This window comes from Engystomops pustulosus, chromosome 1, assembly GCF_040894005.1.
Source record: "Engystomops pustulosus chromosome 1, aEngPut4.maternal, whole genome shotgun sequence".
Taxonomy (NCBI): domain Eukaryota; kingdom Metazoa; phylum Chordata; class Amphibia; order Anura; family Leptodactylidae; genus Engystomops; species Engystomops pustulosus.
In genome coordinates, this window is record NC_092411.1 from 824837 (window position 1) to 846370 (window position 21534).

At 52.8% G+C, this 21534-nt stretch overlaps 1 protein-coding gene across 1 annotated transcript in view; it reads left to right on the forward strand.

The window, feature by feature from the left end:
• The window catches only part of DNAI1 (dynein axonemal intermediate chain 1), a 142126-nt gene that overhangs the window by 111978 nt on the left and 8614 nt on the right, over positions 1-21534 (forward strand). The window contains exon 20 of the mRNA XM_072132714.1: positions 5125-5310. Coding sequence (XP_071988815.1) covers positions 5125-5310 — 186 coding nt within the window. The remainder of the gene's footprint in view (positions 1-5124; positions 5311-21534) is intronic.

Consider the following 21534-nt stretch of genomic DNA (forward strand, 5'->3'; position numbering starts at 1 on the left):
GAGGAGTAAGCAGGACATGAGTGCCATCCAGGGGTCAGTACCAGGCAGTCATCAGGGTACAGAGGAGCAAGCAGGACAGCAGTGCCATCCAGGGGTCAGTACCAGGCAGTCATCAGGGTACAGAGGAGCAAGCAGGACAGCAGTGCCCTCCAGGGGTCATAGCCAGGCAGTCATCAGGGTACAGAGGAGGAAGCAGGACAGCAGTGCCATCCAGGGGTCATAGCCAGGCAGTCATCAGGTTACAGAGGAGCAAGCAGGACAGCAGTGCCCTCCAGGGGTCATAGCCAGGCAGTCATCAGGGTACAGAGGAGTAAGCAGGACAGCAGTGCCATCCAGGGGTCATAGCCAGGCAGTCATCAGGGTACAGAGGAGCAAGCAGGACAGCAGTGCCATCCAGGGGTCATAGCCAGGCAGTCATCAGGGTACAGAGGAGCAAGCAGGACAGCAGTGCCATCCAGGGGTCATAGCCAGGCAGTCATCAGGGTACAGAGGAGCGAGCAGGACAGCAGTGTCACCCAGGGGTCATAGCCAGGCAGTCATCAGGGTGCAGAGGAGCAAGCAGGACAGCAGTGCCATCCAGGGGTCATAGCCAGGCAGTCATCAGGGTACAGAGGAGAAAGCAGGACAGCAGTGCCATCCAGGGGTCATAGCCAGGCAGTCATCAGGGTACAGAGGAGGAAGCAGGACATGAGTGCCATCCAGGGGTCATAGCCAGGCAGTCATTAGGGTACAGAGGAGGAAGCAGGACAGCAGTGCCATCCAGGGGTCATAGCCAGGCAGTCATCAGGGTACAGAGGAGCAAGCAGGACAGCAGTGTCACCCAGGGGTCATAGCCAGGCAGTCATCAGGGTACAGAGGAGGAAGCAGGACATGAGTGACATCCAGGGGTCATAGCCAGGCAGTCATTAGGGTACAGAGGAGGAAGCAGGACAGCAGTGTCACCCAGGGGTCATAGCAAGGCAGTCATCAGGGTACAGAGGAGCAAGCAGGACAGCAGTGCCATCCAGGGGTCATAGCCAGGCAGTCATCAGGGTACAGAGGAGGAAGCAGGACAGCAGTGCCATCCAGGGGTCAGTACCAGGCAGTCATCAGGGTACAGAGGAGCAAGCAGGACAGCAGTGTCACCCAGGGGTCATAGCCAGGCAGTCATCAGGGTACAGAGGAGGAAGAAGGACAGCAGTGCCATCCAGGGGTCATAGCCAGGCAGTCATCAGGGTACAGAGGAGGAAGCAGGACAGCAGTGCCATCCAGGGGTCATAGCCAGGCAGTCATCAGGGTACAGAGGAGGAAGCAGGACAGCAGTGTCACCCAGGGGTCATAGCCAGGCAGTCATCAGGGTACAGAGGAGGAAGCAGGACAGCAGTGCCACCCAGGGGTCATAGCCAGGCAGTCATCAGGGTACAGAGGAGGAAGCAGGACAGCAGTGTCACCCAGGGGTCATAGCCAGGCAGTCATCAGGGTACAGAGGAGCAAGCAGGACATGAGTGCCATCTAGGGGTCATAGCCAGGCAGTCATTAGGGTACAGAGGAGGAAGCAGGACAGCAGTGTCACCCAGGGGTCATAGCCAGGCAGTCATCAGGGTACAGAGGAGGAAGCAGGACATGAGTGCCATCCAGGGGTCATAGCCAGGCAGTCATTAGGGTACAGAGGAGGAAGCAGGACAGCAGTGTCACCCAGGGGTCATAGCCAGGCAGTCATCAGGGTACAGAGGAGGAAGCAGGACAGCAGTGTCACCCAGGGGTCATAGCCAGGCAGTCATCAGGGTACAGAGGAGGAAGCAGGACAGCAGTGTCACCCAGGGGTCATAGCCAGGCAGTCATCAGGGTACAGAGGAGGAAGCAGGACAGCAGTGTCACCCAGGGGTCATAGCCAGGCAGTCATCAGGGTACATAGGAGCAAGCAGGACAGCAGTGCCATCCAGGGGTCATAGCCAGGCAGTCATCAGGGTACAGAGGAGTAAGCAGGACAGCAGTGTCATCCAGGGGTCATAGCCAGGCAGTCATCAGGGTACAGAGGAGGAAGCAGGACAGCAGTGCCATCCAGGGGTCAGTACCAGGCAGTCATCAGGGTACAGAGGAGGAAGCAGGACAGCAGTGTCACCCAGGGGTCATAGCCAGGCAGTCATCATGGTACAGAGGAGGAAGCAGGACAGCAGTGCCATCCAGGGGTCATAGCCAGGCAGTCATCAGGGTACAGAGGAGGAAGCAGGACATGAGTGCCATCCAGGGGTCAGTACCAGGCAGTCATCAGGGTACAGAGGAGGAAGCAGGACAGCAGTGCCATCCAGGGGTCATAGCCAGGCAGTCATCAGGGTACAGAGGAGGAAGCAGGACAGCAGTGCCATCCAGGGGTCAGTACCAGGCAGTCATCAGGGTACAGAGGAGCAAGCAGGACAGCAGTGCCATCCAGGGGTCATAGCCAGGCAGTCATCAGGGTACAGAGGAGTAAGCAGGACAGCAGTGTCACCCAGGGGTCATAGCCAGGCAGTCATCAGGGTACAGAGGAGGAAGCAGGACAGCAGTGTCACCCAGGGGTCATAGGCAGGCAGTCATCAGGGTACAGAGGAGCAAGCAGGACAGCAGTGCCATCCAGTGGTCATAGCCAGGCAGTCATCAGGGTACAGAGGAGCAAGCAGGACATGAGTGCCATCCAGGGGTCATAGCCAGGCAGTCATCAGGGTACAGAGGAGGAAGCAGGACAGCAGTGCCCTCCAGGGGTCATAGCCAGGCAGTCATCAGGGTACAGAGGAGGAAGCAGGACAGCAGTGCCATCCAGGGGTCATAGCCAGGCAGTCATCAGGGTACAGAGGAGGAAGCAGGACAGCAGTGCCCTCCCGGGGTCATAGCCAGGCAGTCATCAGGGTACAGAGGAGCAAGCAGGACATCAGTGTCACCCAGGGGTCAGTACCAGGCAGTCATCAGGGTACAGAGGAGGAAGCAGGACAGCAGTGCAATTATTTTCCAGAATTCTGTAAATTTTTCCCCAATACTTGTCCTCGTTGTGTCCCCATGGAGAAGGCCGTGTGTCATGGCACCCGGAGCCACTAGCGGTTTAGCTGCTGCAAACTCTGAGCTGAGAATTTTGGTGAAATTTCTACTTAGTGCATTCATCTTCCTGTAACATCTCTTATTCTACATCTACGGAGATAGAATAGAACTTGACAAATCTGTTCCCTTTTTTGTTTATTTTTCTCTCGCTGTGTGACTGATCCCCACAGACTGTGATGTCACTTATCACCATGTGACTGATCCCCACAGACTGTGATGTCACTTATCACCATGTGACTGATCCCCACAGACTGTGATGTCACTTATCACCATGTGACTGATCCCCACAGACTGTGATGTCACTTATCACCATGTGACTGATCCCCACAGACTGTGATGTCACTTATCACCATGTGACTGATCCCCACAGACTGTGATGTCACTTATCACCATGTGACTGATCCCCACAGACTGTGATGTCACTTATCACCATGTGACTGATCCCCACAGACTGTGATGTCACACCTGGACCCCTTGTCCTGTGATGTCACTTATCACCATGTGACTGATCCCCACAGACTGTGATGTCACACCTGGACCCCTTGTCCTGTGATGTCACTTATCACCATGTGACTGATTCCCGCAGACTGTGATGTCACACCTGGACCCCTTGTCCTGTGATGTCACTTATCACCATGTGACTGATCCCCACAGACTGTGATGTCACACCTGGACCCCTTGTCCTGTGATGTCATTTATCACCATGTGACTGATTCCCACAGACTGTGATGTCACACCTGGACCCCTTGTCCTGTGATGTCACTTATCACCATGTGACTGATCCCCACAGACTGTGATGTCACACCTGGACCCCTTGTCCTGTGATGTCACTTATCACCATGTGACTGATCCCCACAGACTGTGATGTCACACCTGGACCCCTTGTCCTGTGATGTCACTTATCACCATGTGACTGATCCCCACAGACTGTGATGTCACACCTGGACCCCTTGTCCTGTGATGTCACTTATCACCATGTGACTGATCCCCACAGACTGTGATGTCACACCTGGACCCCTTGTCCTGTGATGTCACTTATCACCATGTGACTGATCCCCACAGACTGTGATGTCACACCTGGACCCCTTGTCCTGTGATGTCACTTATCACCATGTGACTGATTCCCACAGACTGTGATGTCACACCTGGACCTCTTGTCCTGTGATGTCACTTATCACCATGTGACTGATCCCCACAGACTGTGATGTCACACCTGGACCCCTTGTCCTGTGATGTCATTTATCACCATGTGACTGATTCCCACAGACTGTGATGTCACACCTGGACCCCTTGTCCTGTGATGTCACTTATCACCATGTGACTGATCCCCACAGACTGTGATGTCACACCTGGACCCCTTGTCCTGTGATGTCACTTATCACCATGTGACTGATCCCCACAGACTGTGATGTCACACCTGGACCCCTTGTCCTGTGATGTCACTTATCACCATGTGACTGATCCCCACAGACTGTGATGTCACACCTGGACCCCTTGTCCTGTGATGTCACTTATCACCATGTGACTGATCCCCACAGACTGTGATGTCACACCTGGACCCCTTGTCCTGTGATGTCACACCTGGACCCCTTGTCCTGTGATGTCACTTATCACCATGTGACTGATCCCCACAGACTGTGATGTCACTCCTGGACCCCTTGTCCAGTGATGTCACTTATCACCATGTGACTGATCCCCACAGACTGTGATGTCACACCTGGACCCCTTGTCCTGTGATGTCACTTATCACCATGTGACTGATCCCCACAGACTGTGATGTCACACCTGGACCCCTTGTCCTCTGATGTCACTTATCACCATGTGACTGATCCCCACAGACTGTGATGTCATACTTGGACCCCTTGTCCTGTGATGTCACTGCTCTCCGAGTGAATGATCCCCACAGGCTGTGATGTCACCGCTCATCATGTGATTGATCCCCACAGACTGTGATGTCACACCTGAACCCCTTGTCTTGTGATGTCACCGCTCTCCGAGTGACTGATCCCCACAGACTGTGATGTCATACCTTTTTGTTGTGATGTCATTTCTAACCTCTTCTATTATCCCGCACAGATCCACGTGTTTGACTTGTCCGTCAACAAGTATGAAGCCTTATGTCAGCAGGCCGTGGTGGCCAAGAAGAAGACCAAACTGACTCACATTGAGTTTAACCCCGTCCACCCAGTGATTATCGTGGGAGACGACCGCGGACACGTCATTTGCTTGAAGTTGTCTCCAAATCTGCGCAAGATGCCAAAGGTAAGTGGTTACTCAATGACTGTAGGTGCTCATAACCACGCCAGCAGATATCGGGAATCGATAGCAACTCTTACCTGCATCTTCTCATCTCTAGATGAGATAATCCTCAGGAAGGACATTATTCATTATATGACTATTATATACGACTCTGCAGCCTCTATCAGTAGTCTCAGAGCTGGGGACCATCTACTATCATGTCTCCCATACACTGCACACCGAACATAGACAAGGATCTGCCCACAGCTGTATTATCACTCAGAAACATCTTATAGGACTCTGTCACTCATCAGCAGGATCATATAGGTCATTATAGAAAAGTACTGACCAGTAGCAATGTGAATAAATCACTTGGGGTGAGATAGAAGCTTCCTGTAATCTCCAGTAGCCTCTGCCTGCGTCTAACATTCAGAAACAATAAGCAGAACCATATAGGACATTATAGAGTAGCAATGACTGGGGACTAAATCACTTGGGGTGAGATAGAAGCTTACTATGTTCTCCAGCAGCCTCTGACATATAATTTTGAAAACCCCTATAAATTAATATTTCTGTGAGCTCTTTGTGTGTGAGTGATATAGAGGGGCGGGCGCTGTACCTGCGGTGATTATGGACGCCCCGCTCCCTGCTGATTGCCGCTATGAAGCGCTGATGATATAATTTGCAGCTGTCGCTGTATAATCTACCTGCCGCCAGTGAGATGATGCATCCAGCACCCAGCGCTGCCTGCAGACACAGTGACTACATACCGAAGGCTGTGACATTCAGAGTCTTTGGAAAGCTGAGTGCTGGCTCCTATGGGCTGTGATGTGGCCTGTACCAGTATAAGACGCATTACTACAGATATATTTAGTCTTTATGTTACATCATCTTCTACACCTGAGAGCTGGATGTACACATCATGTTCTGTCTGCGTGGCCACTGCCATCAGAGGGAACATTGCAGATCAGGGAATATCACTGCTAGTAACTCCATAGAACAATCCGGAACCCATCACATAGTACACAACAGTAATCACCCCCATCATCCCTGACCCCAGGAGCTCACAGTGTAATCCATTAGATATCCTGTACTGATCCTGAGTTACATCCTGTATTATACCCCAGAGCTGGACTCACTATTCTGCTGCTGGTGCAGTCACTGTGTACATACATGACATTACTTATCCTGTACTGATCCTGAGTTACATCCTGTATTATACCCCAGAGCTGCACTCACTATTCTGCTGCTGGTGCAGTCACTGTGTACATACATGACATTACTTATCCTGTACTGATCCTGAGTTACATCCTGTATTATACTCCAGAGCTGCACTCACTATTCTGCTGCTGGTGCAGTCACTGTGTACATACATGACATTACTTATCCTGTACTGATCCTGAGTTACATCATGTATTATACCCCAGAGCTGCACTCACTATTCTGCTGCTGGTGCAGTCATTGTGTACATACATGACATTACTTATCCTGTACTGATCCTGAGTTACATCCTGTATTATACCCCAGAGCTGCACTCACTATTCTGCTGCTGGTGCAGTCACTGTGTACATACATGACATTACTTATCCTGTACTGATCCTGAGTTACATCCTGTATTACACCCCAGAGCTGCACTCACTATTCTGCTGCTGGTGCAGTCACTGTGTACATACATGACATTACTTATCCTGTACTGATCCTGAGTTACATCCTGTATTATACCCCAGAGCTGCACTCACTATTCTGCTGCTGGTGCAGTCACTGTGTACATACATGACATTACTTATCCTGTACTGATCCTGAGTTACATCCTGTATTATACCCCAGAGCTGCACTCACTATTCTGCTGCTGGTGCAGTCACTGTGTACATACATGACATTACTTATCCTGTACTGATCCTGAGTTACATCCTGTATTATACCCCAGAGCTGCACTCACTATTCTGCTGCTGGTGCAGTCACTGTGTACATACATGACATTACTTATCCTGTACTGATCCTGAGTTACATCCTGTAAATCTTTTATTTTATATATAAAAATGAAAAACATTACAACAATAAACATAAATCAAGCCATAACTTCTGGCAAAACAAAACAATAATAATAATAACAAAACAATAATACAAACTAAAAGAGTCTTACGAAAATCTCCTGGCCCAGCCACACACACACACCACACAATCAGCATTATAAAACCTTCACCCAATCCCACCACCTAATTTTTTTTTTTTTTTTTCTTCTTTTCCCCCTAAATAACTAAAGAATACACAGCAAAAAAAAGACAAACAGGAAATAAAAACATTAAATATAACTAACTAAATCCCACGCCCATCACCCTCCCACCCAGACACTGGTCTAACGTCCAAAGTTTGTGCTATATAGTCCAGACCAGTGCCCAGGATCCTATTGTCCAAGTCCCGTCCACCCCCCTCCCAACCTAACACCCTAACACCAACACCCCAAAACCAACCAAGCTATATACACATTAACTATAACTACATAAATACACACTGTACACAAAATACAAACACATTAAACATATCAACATATAACAAACCAACCACATAAAGCCCAGGATCGGCGCCTGCAAGCCCTACATCTCTATAACCTCAGATACAAAACAAAAATCTACTGTGCAGCTTCAGCCCAACACCAGGAGCGGAGACGACAGACTAAGGGACACTAAAGGAGAACCCCCTCCAAAGGAGAGAGGCCCTCCCCGTGCCCAGCCTCTCATACTCCAGAGAGCGCACCTTCACCAGGTCACCCAGAATGTTCCTAACCACCTCATCCACCGTGAGGATTTTACGCTGCGTCGAAACTAAGCACCGTGCGTTCCACGTGTGGTACCTGACCACTAGGCTAACTAGGAATAACGTGCAGCGGTCCCGGCCACCCAGGCCTCTGAATGCTCCATAGGCCCACTCCGCATAGGAGAGACCGGCCAACCCGGGCCAATGGATGGAAGCGCCCACCCGGTTGTACACCTCTGTGTTAAAGGGGCACTGAAGCAGGAAGTGGTCCATGCTCTCCAGCAGACCACCGCACTCCTCCCGGGGACAACCCCTTTCCTCAGAGCTCCTACACTTCAGATTGTCCCTCACACACAGCTTTCCATGGAAGCAGCGCCAAGTCACGTCCCAAAACTTCAAGGGGATCCTGATGGAATTCAATAAACTCAAACCTACCCCAAGATCCCGACTTGGGCAATCCCTGAGGGCCAGAGGCTTCTGGAAATGGGTCAACAGAACCCTCTTGTCAAGGACTTTCCTCGACATGGTCCTGATCTCCCACATTCCCAGACCCCACCGGCGAATCACCTTCAGAACCGGGGTAGCATAAGCCGGAAGATGCCCATGCGGTGTACGGAGATCCTTCACTTGTCCTCCTGTCTCCCATTCCTGGAAGAAAGGCTGAAACCATCCCCTACAGGAGCATACCCACGGAGGAGCCCTCTCTTTCCAGAGGTTTGCTACATTGATCTTAAGAAAGGTATTCACTATCATTCGATGCCGAGAACTTTGGCAGAGTCTTGGGGCCCTGGAAGAGTGTCCGGGAGATCAAAGCCCGGATCCCCCTCTCCCAGCCAGAGACTCTCACACTTATCCCGGTTGATCTTGGACCCAGAAGCCTCTGAGTAGCGGTCAACCTCTGACATCACCCATTGCGACCTCCCCTCCCGAGGACACGAAAAGGGTGACATCATCGGCATACGCTACCACCCTTAGAGTGGCTTCCGGTGCTGCCCGATCCATCCCGACTCCCACCAACGGCCCACGATCAACCCTCCTAAGGAATGGGTCAATCGCGAACACGTATAAAAGTGGGCTCAGAGGACAACCCTGGCGAACACCAGACCCGACCTCAAAAGAGCGGCCAATCCAACCGTTCACAAGCGGGAAACTCTCTGCCCCTACGTACAAAACTTTCAGCCAATTGACAAACCCACCCGGCAGGCCATACCTCAGAAGGACAGACCAGAGGTACTCGTGGTTAACCCGATCAAACGCTTTTGCCTGATCCAAGGACAGCAAGTACCCCTTCCAGTTACCAGCCCTGCCCTGCTCCACTGCCTCCCGGACACAAAGCACAGCACTAAATGTACTGCGGCCTGGAACAGAGCAGTGCTGGGTCCCCGAAAGGAGCCGGGGCGCAAACTGCACCAGCCGATTAAACAGCACCTTTGCCAAAACCTTTCTGTCCGTATTGAGAAGCGCTATGGGACGCCAGTTCTCAATACGAGATCGGTCCTTACCCTTTGACAGGATGATCAGGGCTGACCTCCTCATTGACTTCGGCAGAGCGCCCGAGGAAAGACACTCATTGAATACCTCAGTCAAGAGGGGAACCAAGGCGTCCTTAAAGGTCTTATAAAACTCAGATGTTAAGCCATCTGGACCTGGCGATTTCTTGAGGGCGAGCCCTTCAATCGCCAGGCTGACTTCCTCTTCCCTGATCATCTCTGTCAAAACATCAAGACATCTGTGACGGGAGGAGGTGCAGAGGAGACATCTGTGACAGGAGGAGGTACAGAGGAGACATCTGTGACAGGAGGAGGTGCAGAGGAGACATCTGTGACAGGAGGAGGTACAGAGGAGACATCTGTGACAGGAGGAGGTACAAAGGAGACATCTGTGACAGGAGGAGGTACAGAGGAGACATCTGTGACGGGAGGAGGTGCAGAGGAGACATCTGTGACAGGAGGAGGTACAGAGGAGACATCTGTGACAGGAGGAGGTGCAGAGGAGACATCTGTGACAGGAGGAGGTACAGAGGAGACATCTGTGACAGGAGGAGGTGCAGAGGAGACATCTGTGACAGGAGGAGGTACAGAGGAGACATCTGTGACAGGAGGAGGTACAAAGGAGACATCTGTGACAGGAGGAGGTACAGAGGAGACATCTGTGACAGGAGGAGGTACAGAGGAGACATCTGTGACAGGAGGAGGTGCAGAGGAGACATCTGTGACAGGAGGAGGTGCAGAGGAGACATCTGTGACGGGAGGAGGTGCAGAGGAGACATCTGTGACAGGAGGAGGTGCAGAGGAGACATCTGTGACAGGAGGAGGTACAGAGGAGACATCTGTGACAGGAGGAGGTACAGAGGAGACATCTGTGACAGGAGGAGGTACAGAGGAGACATCTGTGACAGGAGGAGGTACAGAGGAGACATCTGTGACAGGAGGAGGTGCAGAGGAGACATCTGTGACAGGAGGAGGTGCAGAGGAGACATCTGTGACAGGAGGAGGTGCAGAGGAGACATCTGTGACAGGAGGAGGTACAGAGGAGACATCTGTGACAGGAGGAGGTGCAGAGGAGAAATCTGTGACAGGAGGAGGTGCAGAGGAGACATCTGTGACAGGAGGAGGTACAGAGGAGACACCTGTTGACAGGAGGAGGTACAGAGGAGACATCTGTGACAGGAGGAGGTACAGAGGAGACATCTGTGACAGGAGGAGGTACAGAGGAGACATCTGTGACAGGAGGAGGTCAGGACACTTCCCCCATTTGCAGATGTGATGGCGCCCCCTATGGTCAGGACACTTACCCCATCGGCAGATGTGATGGTGCCCCCTATGGTCAGGACACTTCCCCCATTTGCAGATGTGATGGTGCCCCCTATGGTCTGCAGATGTGATGACGCCCCCTATGGTCTGCAGATGTGATGACGCCCCCTATGGTCTGCAGATGTGATGACGCCCCCTATGGTCTGCAGATGTGATGGCGCCCCCTATGGTCTGCAGATGTGATGACGCCCCCTATGGTCTGCAGATGTGATGACGCCCCCTATGGTCTGCAGATGTGATGACGCCCCCTATGGTCTGCAGATGTGATGGCGCCCCCTATGGTCTGCAGATGTGATGGCGCCCCCTATGGTCTGCAGATGTGATGGCGCCCCCTATGGTCTGCAGATGTGATGGCGCCCCCTATGGTCTGCAGATGTGATGACGCCCCCTATGGTCTGCAGATGTGATGGCGCCCCCTATGGTCTGCAGATGTGATGACGCCCCCTATGGTCTGCAGATGTGATGGCGCCCCCTATGGTCTGCAGATGTGATGACGCCCCCTATGGTCGGCAGATGTGATGGCGCCCCCTATGGTCGGCAGATGTGATGGCGCCCCCTATGGTCTGCAGATGTGATGACGCCCCCTATGGTCTGCAGATGTGATGGCGCCCCCTATGGTCTGCAGATGTGATGGCGCCCCCTATGGTCTGCAGATGTGATGGCGCCCCCTATGGTCGGCAGATGTGATGACGCCCCCTATGGTCTGCAGATGTGATGGCGCCCCCTATGGTCTGCAGATGTGATGGCGCCCCCTATGGTCGGCAGATGTGATGGCGCCCCCTATGGTCGGCAGATGTGATGGCGCCCCCTATGGTCGGCAGATGTGATGGCGCCCCCTATGGTCGGCAGATGTGATGGCGCCCCCTATGGTCTGCAGATGTGATGGCGTCCCCTATGGTCTGCAGATGTGATGACGCCCCCTATGGTCTGCAGATGTGATGGCGCCCCCTATGGTCTGCAGATGTGATGGCGCCCCCTATGGTCTGCAGATGTGATGGCGCCCCCTATGGTCTGCAGATGTGATGGCGCCCCCTATGGTCTGCAGATGTGATGGCGTCCCCTATGGTCTGCAGATGTGATGGCGCCCCCTATGGTCTGCAGATGTGATGGCGCCCCCTATGGTCTGCAGATGTGATGGCGCCCCCTATGGTCTGCAGATGTGATGACGCCCCCTATGGTCTGCAGATGTGATGACGCCCCCTATGGTCTGCAGATGTGATGACGCCCCCTATGGTCTGCAGTTGTGATGGCGCCCCCTATGGTCTGCAGATGTGATGGCGCCCCCTATGGTCTGCAGATGTGATGACGCCCCCTATGGTCTGCAGATGTGATGACGCCCCCTATGGTCTGCAGATGTGATGACGCCCCCTACGGTCTGCTGATGTGATGGCGCCCCCTACGGTCTGCAGATGTGATGGCGCCCCCTACGGTCTGCAGATGTGATGGCGCCCCCTATGGTCTGCAGATGTGATGGCGCCCCCTACGGTCTGCAGATGTGATGGCGTCCCCTATGGTCTGCAGATGTGATGACGCCCCCTATGGTCTGCAGATGTGATGGCGCCCCCTATGGTCTGCAGATGTGATGGCGCCCCCTATGGTCTGCAGATGTGATGGCGTCCCCTATGGTCTGCAGATGTGATGGCGCCCCCTATGGTCTGCAGATGTGATGGCGTCCCCTATGGTCTGCAGATGTGATGGCGCCCCCTATGGTCTGCAGATGTGATGGCGCCCCCTATGGTCTGCAGATGTGATGACGCCCCCTATGGTCTGCAGATGTGATGACGCCCCCTATGGTCTGCAGTTGTGATGGCGCCCCCTATGGTCTGCAGATGTGATGGCGCCCCCTATGGTCTGCAGATGTGATGACGCCCCCTATGGTCTGCAGATGTGATGACGCCCCCTATGGTCTGCAGATGTGATGACGCCCCCTACGGTCTGCTGATGTGATGGCGCCCCCTACGGTCTGCAGATGTGATGGCGCCCCCTATGGTCTGCAGATGTGATGACGCCCCCTACGGTCTGCTGATGTGATGGTGCCCCCTATGGTCTGCAGATGTGATGGCGCCCCCTATGGTCTGCAGATGTGATGGCGCCCCCTATGGTCTGCAGATGTGATGACGCCCCCTATGGTCTGCAGATGTGATGGCGCCCCCTATGGTCTGCAGATGTGATGGCGCCCCCTATGGTCTGCAGATGTGATGACGCCCCCTATGGTCTGCAGATGTGATGGCGCCCCCTATGGTCTGCAGATGTGATGGCGCCCCCTATGGTCTGCAGATGTGATGGCGCCCCCTATGGTCTGCAGATGTGATGACGCCCCCTATGGTCTGCAGATGTGATGGCGCCCCCTATGGTCTGCAGATGTGATGGCGCCCCCTATGGTCTGCAGATGTGATGACGCCCCCTATGGTCTGCAGATGTGATGACGCCCCCTATGGTCTGCAGATGTGATGACGCCCCCTATGGTCTGCAGATGTGATGACGCCCCCTATGGTCTGCAGATGTGATGACGCCCCCTATGGTCTGCAGATGTGATGACGCCCCCTATGGTCTGCAGATGTGATGGCGCCCCCTATGGTCTGCAGATGTGATGACGCCCCCTATGGTCTGCAGATGTGATGGCGTCCCCTATGGTCTGCAGATGTGATGGCGCCCCCTATGGTCTGCAGATGTGATGGCGCCCCCTATGGTCTGCAGATGTGATGGCGCCCCCTATGGTCTGCAGATGTGATGACGCCCCCTATGGTCTGCAGATGTGATGGCGCCCCCTATGGTCGGCAGATGTGATGACGCCCCCTATGGTCTGCAGATGTTATGACGCCCCCTATGGTCTGCAGATGTGATGACGCCCCCTATGGTCTGCAGATGTGATGGCGCCCCCTATGGTCTGCAGATGTGATGGCGCCCCCTATGGTCTGCAGATGTGATGGCGCCCCCTATGGTCTGCAGATGTGATGACGCCCCCTATGGTCTGCAGATGTGATGACGCCCCCTATGGTCTGCAGATGTGATGGCGCCCCCTATGGTCTGCAGATGTGATGGCGCCCCCTATGGTCTGCAGATGTGATGACGCCCCCTATGGTCTGCAGATGTGATGGCGCCCCCTATGGTCTGCAGATGTGATGACGCCCCCTATGGTCTGCAGATGTGATGACGCCCCCTATGGTCTGCAGATGTGATGGCGCCCCCTATGGTCTGCAGATGTGATGGCGCCCCCTATGGTCTGCAGATGTGATGGTGTGGTCCGTGTGATTGAGGCGTTCCTGCAGCACCTGTCGGATGAATGGCGCCGCATCTATTTGTAGCATCAATGTAAAGCGCCGCGTCTTCAGAATCACAGAGGAAGAGCGTGTGGCGGGTCGGCAGAGGCGCGGGGCCTTTGTGTGCGCTGAATGTGCATTGTGCCCATTGTGGCAGCTCCTCAGGATGCGCCTCATAACATGTGCGCAGCGCTGCAGAGCATCTCGTTTATTAATAGTGTAATAATATCAGGGTAGTTGTAACCGCACTGCGCACCGCTAATTGGATCCGTGAATCATCCTGGTGCAGCAGGGCATCGTCCTTGCTCCTGTCATAGCAAATATTCCCTATGTTATACACATCCGCCATGACGGGTCCTGCACCTCCAGGGCCTTACCAGGGTCATCATCTATGCTGCACATACACCCTCAGGTCTAAATGGAGAAAACTCATCTCCTTGTAACACTGACATCAGGTGTGACCGCAAGGTATTGTCCCTGGTGTGTGATTATGCCTCACACTGCTGTGCTCTGTGCTCTCTGCAGCCTGTGTTATGTATTGTCCTTGGAGAGATGCAAAAGCATACCACACACTGCTGTGCTCTGTGCTCTCTACATTCGGTATTATGTAAAGTCCATGGAGAGATGTGTAATGATACCTCACACTGCTGTGCTCTGTGCTCTCTGTAGCCAGTGTTATGTATTGTCCCTGGAGACATGTGTAATCAGACCTCACACTGCTGTGCTCTGTGCTCTCTGCAGCCTGTGTTATGTATTGTCCTTGGAGAGATGCAAAAGCATACCACACACTGCTGTGCTCTGTGCTCTCTACATTCGGTATTATGTAAAGTCCTTGGAGAGATGTGTAATGATACCTCACACTGCTGTGCTCTGTGCTCTCTGTAGCCAGTGTTATGTATTGTCCCTGGAGAGATGTGTAATCAGACCTCACACTGCTGTGCTCTGTGCTCTCTGCAGCCAGTGTTATGTTCTGTCCCTGGAGAGATGTGTAATCAGACATCACACTGCTGTGCTCTGTGCTCTCTGCAGCCAGTGTTATGTATTGTCCCTGGAGAGATGTGTAATCAGACCTCACACTGCTGTGCTCTGTGCTCTCTGCAGCCAGTGTTATGTATTGTCCCTGGAGAGATGTGTAATCAGACCTCACACTGCTGTGCTCTGTGCTCTCTGCAGCCAGTGTTATGTATTGTCCCTGGAGAGATGTGTAATAAGACCTCACACTGCTGTGCTCTGTGCTCTCTGCAGCCAGTGTTATGTATAGTCCCTGGAGAGATGTGTAATCAGACCTCACACTGCTGTGCTCTGTGCTCTCTGCAGCCAGTGTTATGTATGGTCCCTGGAGACATGTGTAATCAGACCTCACACTGCTGTGCTCTGTGCTCTCTACAGCCAGTGTTATGTATTGTCCCTGGAGAGAGGTGTAATCAGACCTCACACTGCTGTGCTCTGTGCTCTCTGCAGCCAGTGTTATGTATGGTCCCTGGAGAGATGTGTAATCATACCTCACACTGCTGTGCTCTGTGCTCTCTGCAGCCAGTGTTATGTACTGTCCCTGGAGAGATGTGTAATCAGACCTCACACTGCTGTGCTCTGTGCTCTCTGCAGCCAGTGTTATGTACTGTCCCTGGATAGATGTGTAATCAGTCCTCACACTGCTGTGCTCTGTGCTCCCTGCAGCCAGTGTTATGTATTGTCCCTGGAGAGATGTGTAATCAGACCTCACACTGCTGTGCTCTGTGCTCTCTGCAGCCAGTGTTATGTATTGTCCCTGGAGAGATGTGTAATCAGACCTCACACTGCTGTGCTCTGTGCTCTCTGCAGTCAGTGTTATGTATTGTCCCTGGAGAGATGTGTAATCAGACCTCACACTGCTGTGCTCTGTGCTCTCTGCAGCCAGTGTTATGTATTGTCCCTGGAGAGATGTGTAATCAGACCTCACACTGCTGTGCTCTGTGCTCTCTGCAGTCAGTGTTATGTATTGTCCCTGGAGAGATGTGTAATCAGACCTCACACTGCTGTGCTCTGTGCTCTCTGCAGCCAGTGTTATGTACTGTCCCTGGAGAGATGTGTAATCAGACCTCACACTGCTGTGCTCTGTGCTCTCTGCAGCCAGTGTTATGTATTGTCCCTGGAGAGATGTGTAATCAGACCTCACACTGCTGTGCTCTGTGCTCTCTGCAGTCAGTGTTATATATTGTCCCTGGAGAGATGTGTAATCAGACCTCACACTGCTGTGCTCTGTGCTCTCTGCAGCCAGTGTTATGTATGGTTCCTGGAGAGACGTTTTTACGTGCACTGGGGATATGCTGCACTCTCTGGTACATGACTACCTACCCCAGCCCGGTCTGTGAGGAGTTCAGATCACATCTACACTCCCATCCCTAGGACTACAACCCCCAGCCTGGCCTGTGAGGAGTGCAGGTCACATCTACACTCCCATCCCTAGGACTACAACCCCCAGTCTGGCCTGTGAGGAGTGCAGATCACATCTACACTCCCATCCCTAGGACTACAACCCCCAGCCTGGCCTGTGAGGAGTGCAGATCACATCTATACTCCCATCCCTAGGACTACAACCCCCAGCCTGGCCTGTGAGGAGTTCAGATCCCATCTACACTCCCATCCCTAGGACTACAACCCCCAGCCTGGTCTGTGAGGAGTGCAGATCACATTTACACTCCCACCCCTAGGACTACAACCCCCAGCCTGGCCTGTGAGGAGTGCAGATCACATCTACACTCCCATCCCTAGGACTACAACCCCCAGCCTGGCCTGTGAGGAGTGCAGGTCACATCTACACTCCCATCCCTAGGACTACAACCCCCAGCCTGGCCTGTGAGGAGTGCAGATCACATCTACACTCCCATCCCTAGGACTACAACCCCCAGCCTGGCCTGTGAGGAGTGCAGATCACATCTACACTCCCACCCCTAGGACTACAACCCCCAGCCTGGCCTGTGAGGAGTGCAGATCACATCTACACTCCCACCCCTAGGACTACAACCCCCAGCCTGGCCTGTGAGGAGTGCAGATCACATCTACACTCCCATCCCTAGGACTACAACCCCCAGCCTGGCCTGTGAGGAGTGCAGATCACATCTACACTCCCATCCCTAGGACTACAACCCCCAGCCTGGCCTGTGAGGAGTGCAGATCACATCTACACTCCCACCCCTAGGACTACAACCCCCAGCCTGGCCTGTGAGGAGTGCAGATCACATCTACACTCCCATCCCTAGGACTACAACCCCCAGCCTGGCCTGTGAGGAGTGCAGATCACATCTACACTCCCATCCCTAGGACTACAACCCCCAGCCTGGCCTGTGAGGAGTGCAGGTCACATCTACACTCCCATCCCTAGGACTACAACCCCCAGCCTGGCCTGTGAGGAGTGCAGATCACATCTACACTCCCATCCCTAGGACTACAACCCCCAGCCTGGCCTGTGAGGAGTGCAGATCACATCTACACTCCCACCCCTAGGACTACAACCCCCAGCCTGGCCTGTGAGGAGTGCAGGTCACAGTTACTCCCCCCTTTATTATTCTAGTCCCCGTTTGCAGCGCACAGATAAAGAGTCGCCTCCAGGCACCCGATGCAGCAGCTCCGAGCCGCAGCCCCCAGACCCCGGCGTCGGGCGATTAATGAGGCTTTTATCCGGACCCCGAGACGTCTTCATCCTGCAGAAAAGCTTCCATTATGTGTGACCTACATATACAGAGAGTACAACACATCCGCTCCCTACTGTAATGTGTCAGTGTACATGTCCCACAGACAGCAGCATATCCACTACCTACAGTAATCCCTGTAGGTCCCTGCTAGGGGGGAGGCCAATATGTCCCAGAGCGTGCAGCATATCCACTATCTACAGTAATCCCTGTAGGTCCCTGCTAGGGGGGATGGAGGAGGCCAATATGTCCCAGAGAGTGCAGCATATCCACTCCATACAGGAATCAGTATAAGGGAGATGGAGGAGGCCATCATGTCCCAGAGAGTGCAGCATATCCACTCTATACAGGAATCAGTATAAGGGAGATGGAGGAGGCCAACATGTCCCAGAGAGTGTAGCATATCCACCCCATACAGGAATCAGTATAAGGGAGATGGAGGAGGCCAACATGTCCCAGAGAGTGCAGCATATTCATCTCATACAGGAATCAGTATAAGGGAGATGGAGGAGGCCAACATGTCCCAGAGAGTGTAGCATATCCACCCCATACAGGAATCAGTATAAGGGAGATGGAGGAGGCCAACATGTCCCAGAGAGTGCAGCATATCCATCTCATACAGGAATCAGTATAAGGGAGATGGAGGAGGCCAACATGTCCCAGAGAGTGCATCACATCTGCTCCATACAGGAATCAGTATAAGGGAGATGGAGGAGGCCATCATGTCCCAGACAGTGCAGCATATCCACCCCATACAGGAATCAGTATAAGGGAGATGGGGGAGGCCATCATGTCCCAGACAGTGCAGCATATCCACTCCATACAGGAATCAGTATAAGGGAGATGGAGGAGGCCAACATGTCCCAGAGAGTGCAGCATATCCACCCCATACAGGAATCAGTATAAGGGAGATGGAGGAGGCCAACATGTCCCTGAGAGTGCAGCATATCCATCCCATACAGGAATCAGTATAAGGGAGATGGAGGAGGCCATAATGTACCAGAGCGTGCAGCATATCCTCCCCATACAGGAATCATTATAAGGGGAGATGGAGGAGGCCAACATGTCCCAGAGAGTGCAGCATATCCACTCCATACAGGAATCAGCATAAGGGGAGATGGAGGAGGCCAACATGTCCCAGAGAGTGCAGCATATCCACTCCATAAAGGAATTAGTATAAGGAAGATGGAGGAGGCCAACAATATGTCCCCCAGAGTGCAGCATATCCACTCCATACAGGAATCAGTATAAGGGAGATGGAGGAGGCCAACATGTCCCTGAGAGTGCAGCATATCCACCCCATACAGGAATCAGTATAAGGGAGATGGAGGAGGCCAACATGTCCCAGAGAGTGCAGTATATCCACTCCATACAGGAATCAGTATAAGGGAGATGGAGGAGGCCAACATGACCCAGAGAGTTCAGCATATCCACCCCATACAGGAATCAGTATAAGGGAGATGGAGGAGGCCAACATGAACCAGAGAGTGCAGCATATCCACTCCATACAGGAATCAGTATAAGGGAGATGGAGGAGGCCAACATGTCCCAGAGAGTGCAGCATATCCACTGCATACAGGAATCAGTATAAGGGAGATGGAGGAGGCCAACATGTCCCAGAGAGTGCAGCATATCCACCCCATACAGAAATCAGTATAAGGGAGATGGAGGAGGCCATCATGTCCCAGAGAGTGCAGCATATCCACTCCATACAGAAATCAGTATAAGGGAGATGGAGGAGGCCAACATGTCCCAGAGAGTGCAGCATATCCACCCCTTACAGGAGTCACTATAAGGGAGATTGAGGAGGCCAAAATGTCCCAGAGCGTGCAGCAGATCCACCCCATACAGGAATCACTATAAGGGAGATGGAGGAGGCCATAATGTCCCAGAGCGTGCAGCATATCCACCCCATAAAGGAATCATTATAAGGGGAGATGGAGGAGGCCATAATGTCCCAGAGAGTGCATCATATCCGCTCCATACAGGAATCAGTATGAGGGAGATGGAGGAGGCCAACATGAACCAGAGAGTGCAGCATATCCACCCCATAGAGGAATCAGTATAAGGGAGATGGAGGAGGCCATTATGTCCCAGAGAGTGCAGCATATCCACCCCATACAGTAATCAATATAAGGGAGATGGAGGAGTCCAACATGTCCGAGAGAGTGCAGCATATCCACCCCATACAGGAATCAGTATAAGGGGAGATGGAGGAGGCCAATATGTCCCAGAGAGTGCAGCATTTCCACTCCATACAGGAATCAGTATAAGGGAGATGGAGGAGGCCAACATGTACCAGAGAGTGCAGCATATCCACCCTATACAGGAATCAGTATAAGGGAGAAGGAGGAGGCCAACATGTCCCAGAGAGTACAGCATATCCACTCCATACAGGAATCAGTATAAGGGAGATAGAGGAGTCCAACATGTCCCAGAGAGTGCAGCATATCCACTCCATACAGGAATCAGTATAAGGGAGATGGAGGAGGCCAACATGTCCCAAAGAGTACAGCATATCCGCCCCATACAGGAATCAGTATAAGGGGAGAAGGAGGAGGCCAACATATCCCAGAGAGTGCAGCATATGCGCTCCATACAGGAATCAGTATAAGGGAGATGGAGGAGGCCATCATGTCCCAAAGAGTGCAGCATATCCACTTCATGCTGTATCTTTCGGCGAGTGTGCGGCCATGCGCCGCTGTTTTCTATGGAGGGAGGAGAGGCCAACATGTCCTAGAGAGTGCAGCATATCCACTCCATACAGGAATCAGTATAAGGGCAGATGGTAGAGGCCAACATGTCCCAGAGAGTGCAGCATATCCACTCCATACAGGAATCAGTATAAGGGGAGATGGTAGAGGCCAACATGTCCGAGAGAGTGCAGCATATCCACCCCATACAGGAATCAGTATAAGGGAGATGGAGGAGGCCAACATGTCCCAGAGAGTGCAGCATATCCACTCCATAAAGGAATCAGTATAAGGGGGGATGGAGGATGCCAACATGTCCCAGAGAGTGCATCATATCCGCTCCATACAGTAATCAGTATAAGGGAGATGGAGGAGGCCATCATGTCCCAGAGAGTGCAGTATATCCACCCCTTACAGGAATCAGTATAAGGGAGATGGAGGAGGCCAACATGTCCCAGAGAGTGCAGCATATCCGCTCCATACAGGAATCAGTATAAGGGAGATGGAGGAGGCCAACATGTCCCAGAGAGTGCAGCATATCCATCCCATACAGGAATCAGTATAAGGGAGATGGAGGAGGCCATAATGTACCAGAGCGTGCAGCATATCCTCCCCATACAGGAATCATTATAAGGGGAGATGGAGGAGGCCAACATGTCCCAGAGAGTGCAGCATATCCACTCCATACAGGAATCAGCATAAGGGGAGATGGAGGAGGCCAACATGTCCCAGAGAGTGCAGCATATCCACTCCATAAAGGAATTAGTATAAGGAAGGTGGAGGAGGCCAACATGTTCCAGAGAGTGCATCATATCCGCTCCATACAGGAATCAGTATAAGGGAGATGGAGGAGGCCAACATCTCCCAGAGAGTGCAGCATATCCACCCCTTACAGGAATCACTATAAGGGAGATGGAGGAGGCCAACATGTCCCAGAGAGTGCAGCATATTCATCCCATACAGGAATCAGTATAAGGGAGATGGAGGAGGCCATCATGTCCCAGAGAGTGCAGCATACCCACCTTACACAGGAATCAGTATAAGGGAGATGGAGGAGGCC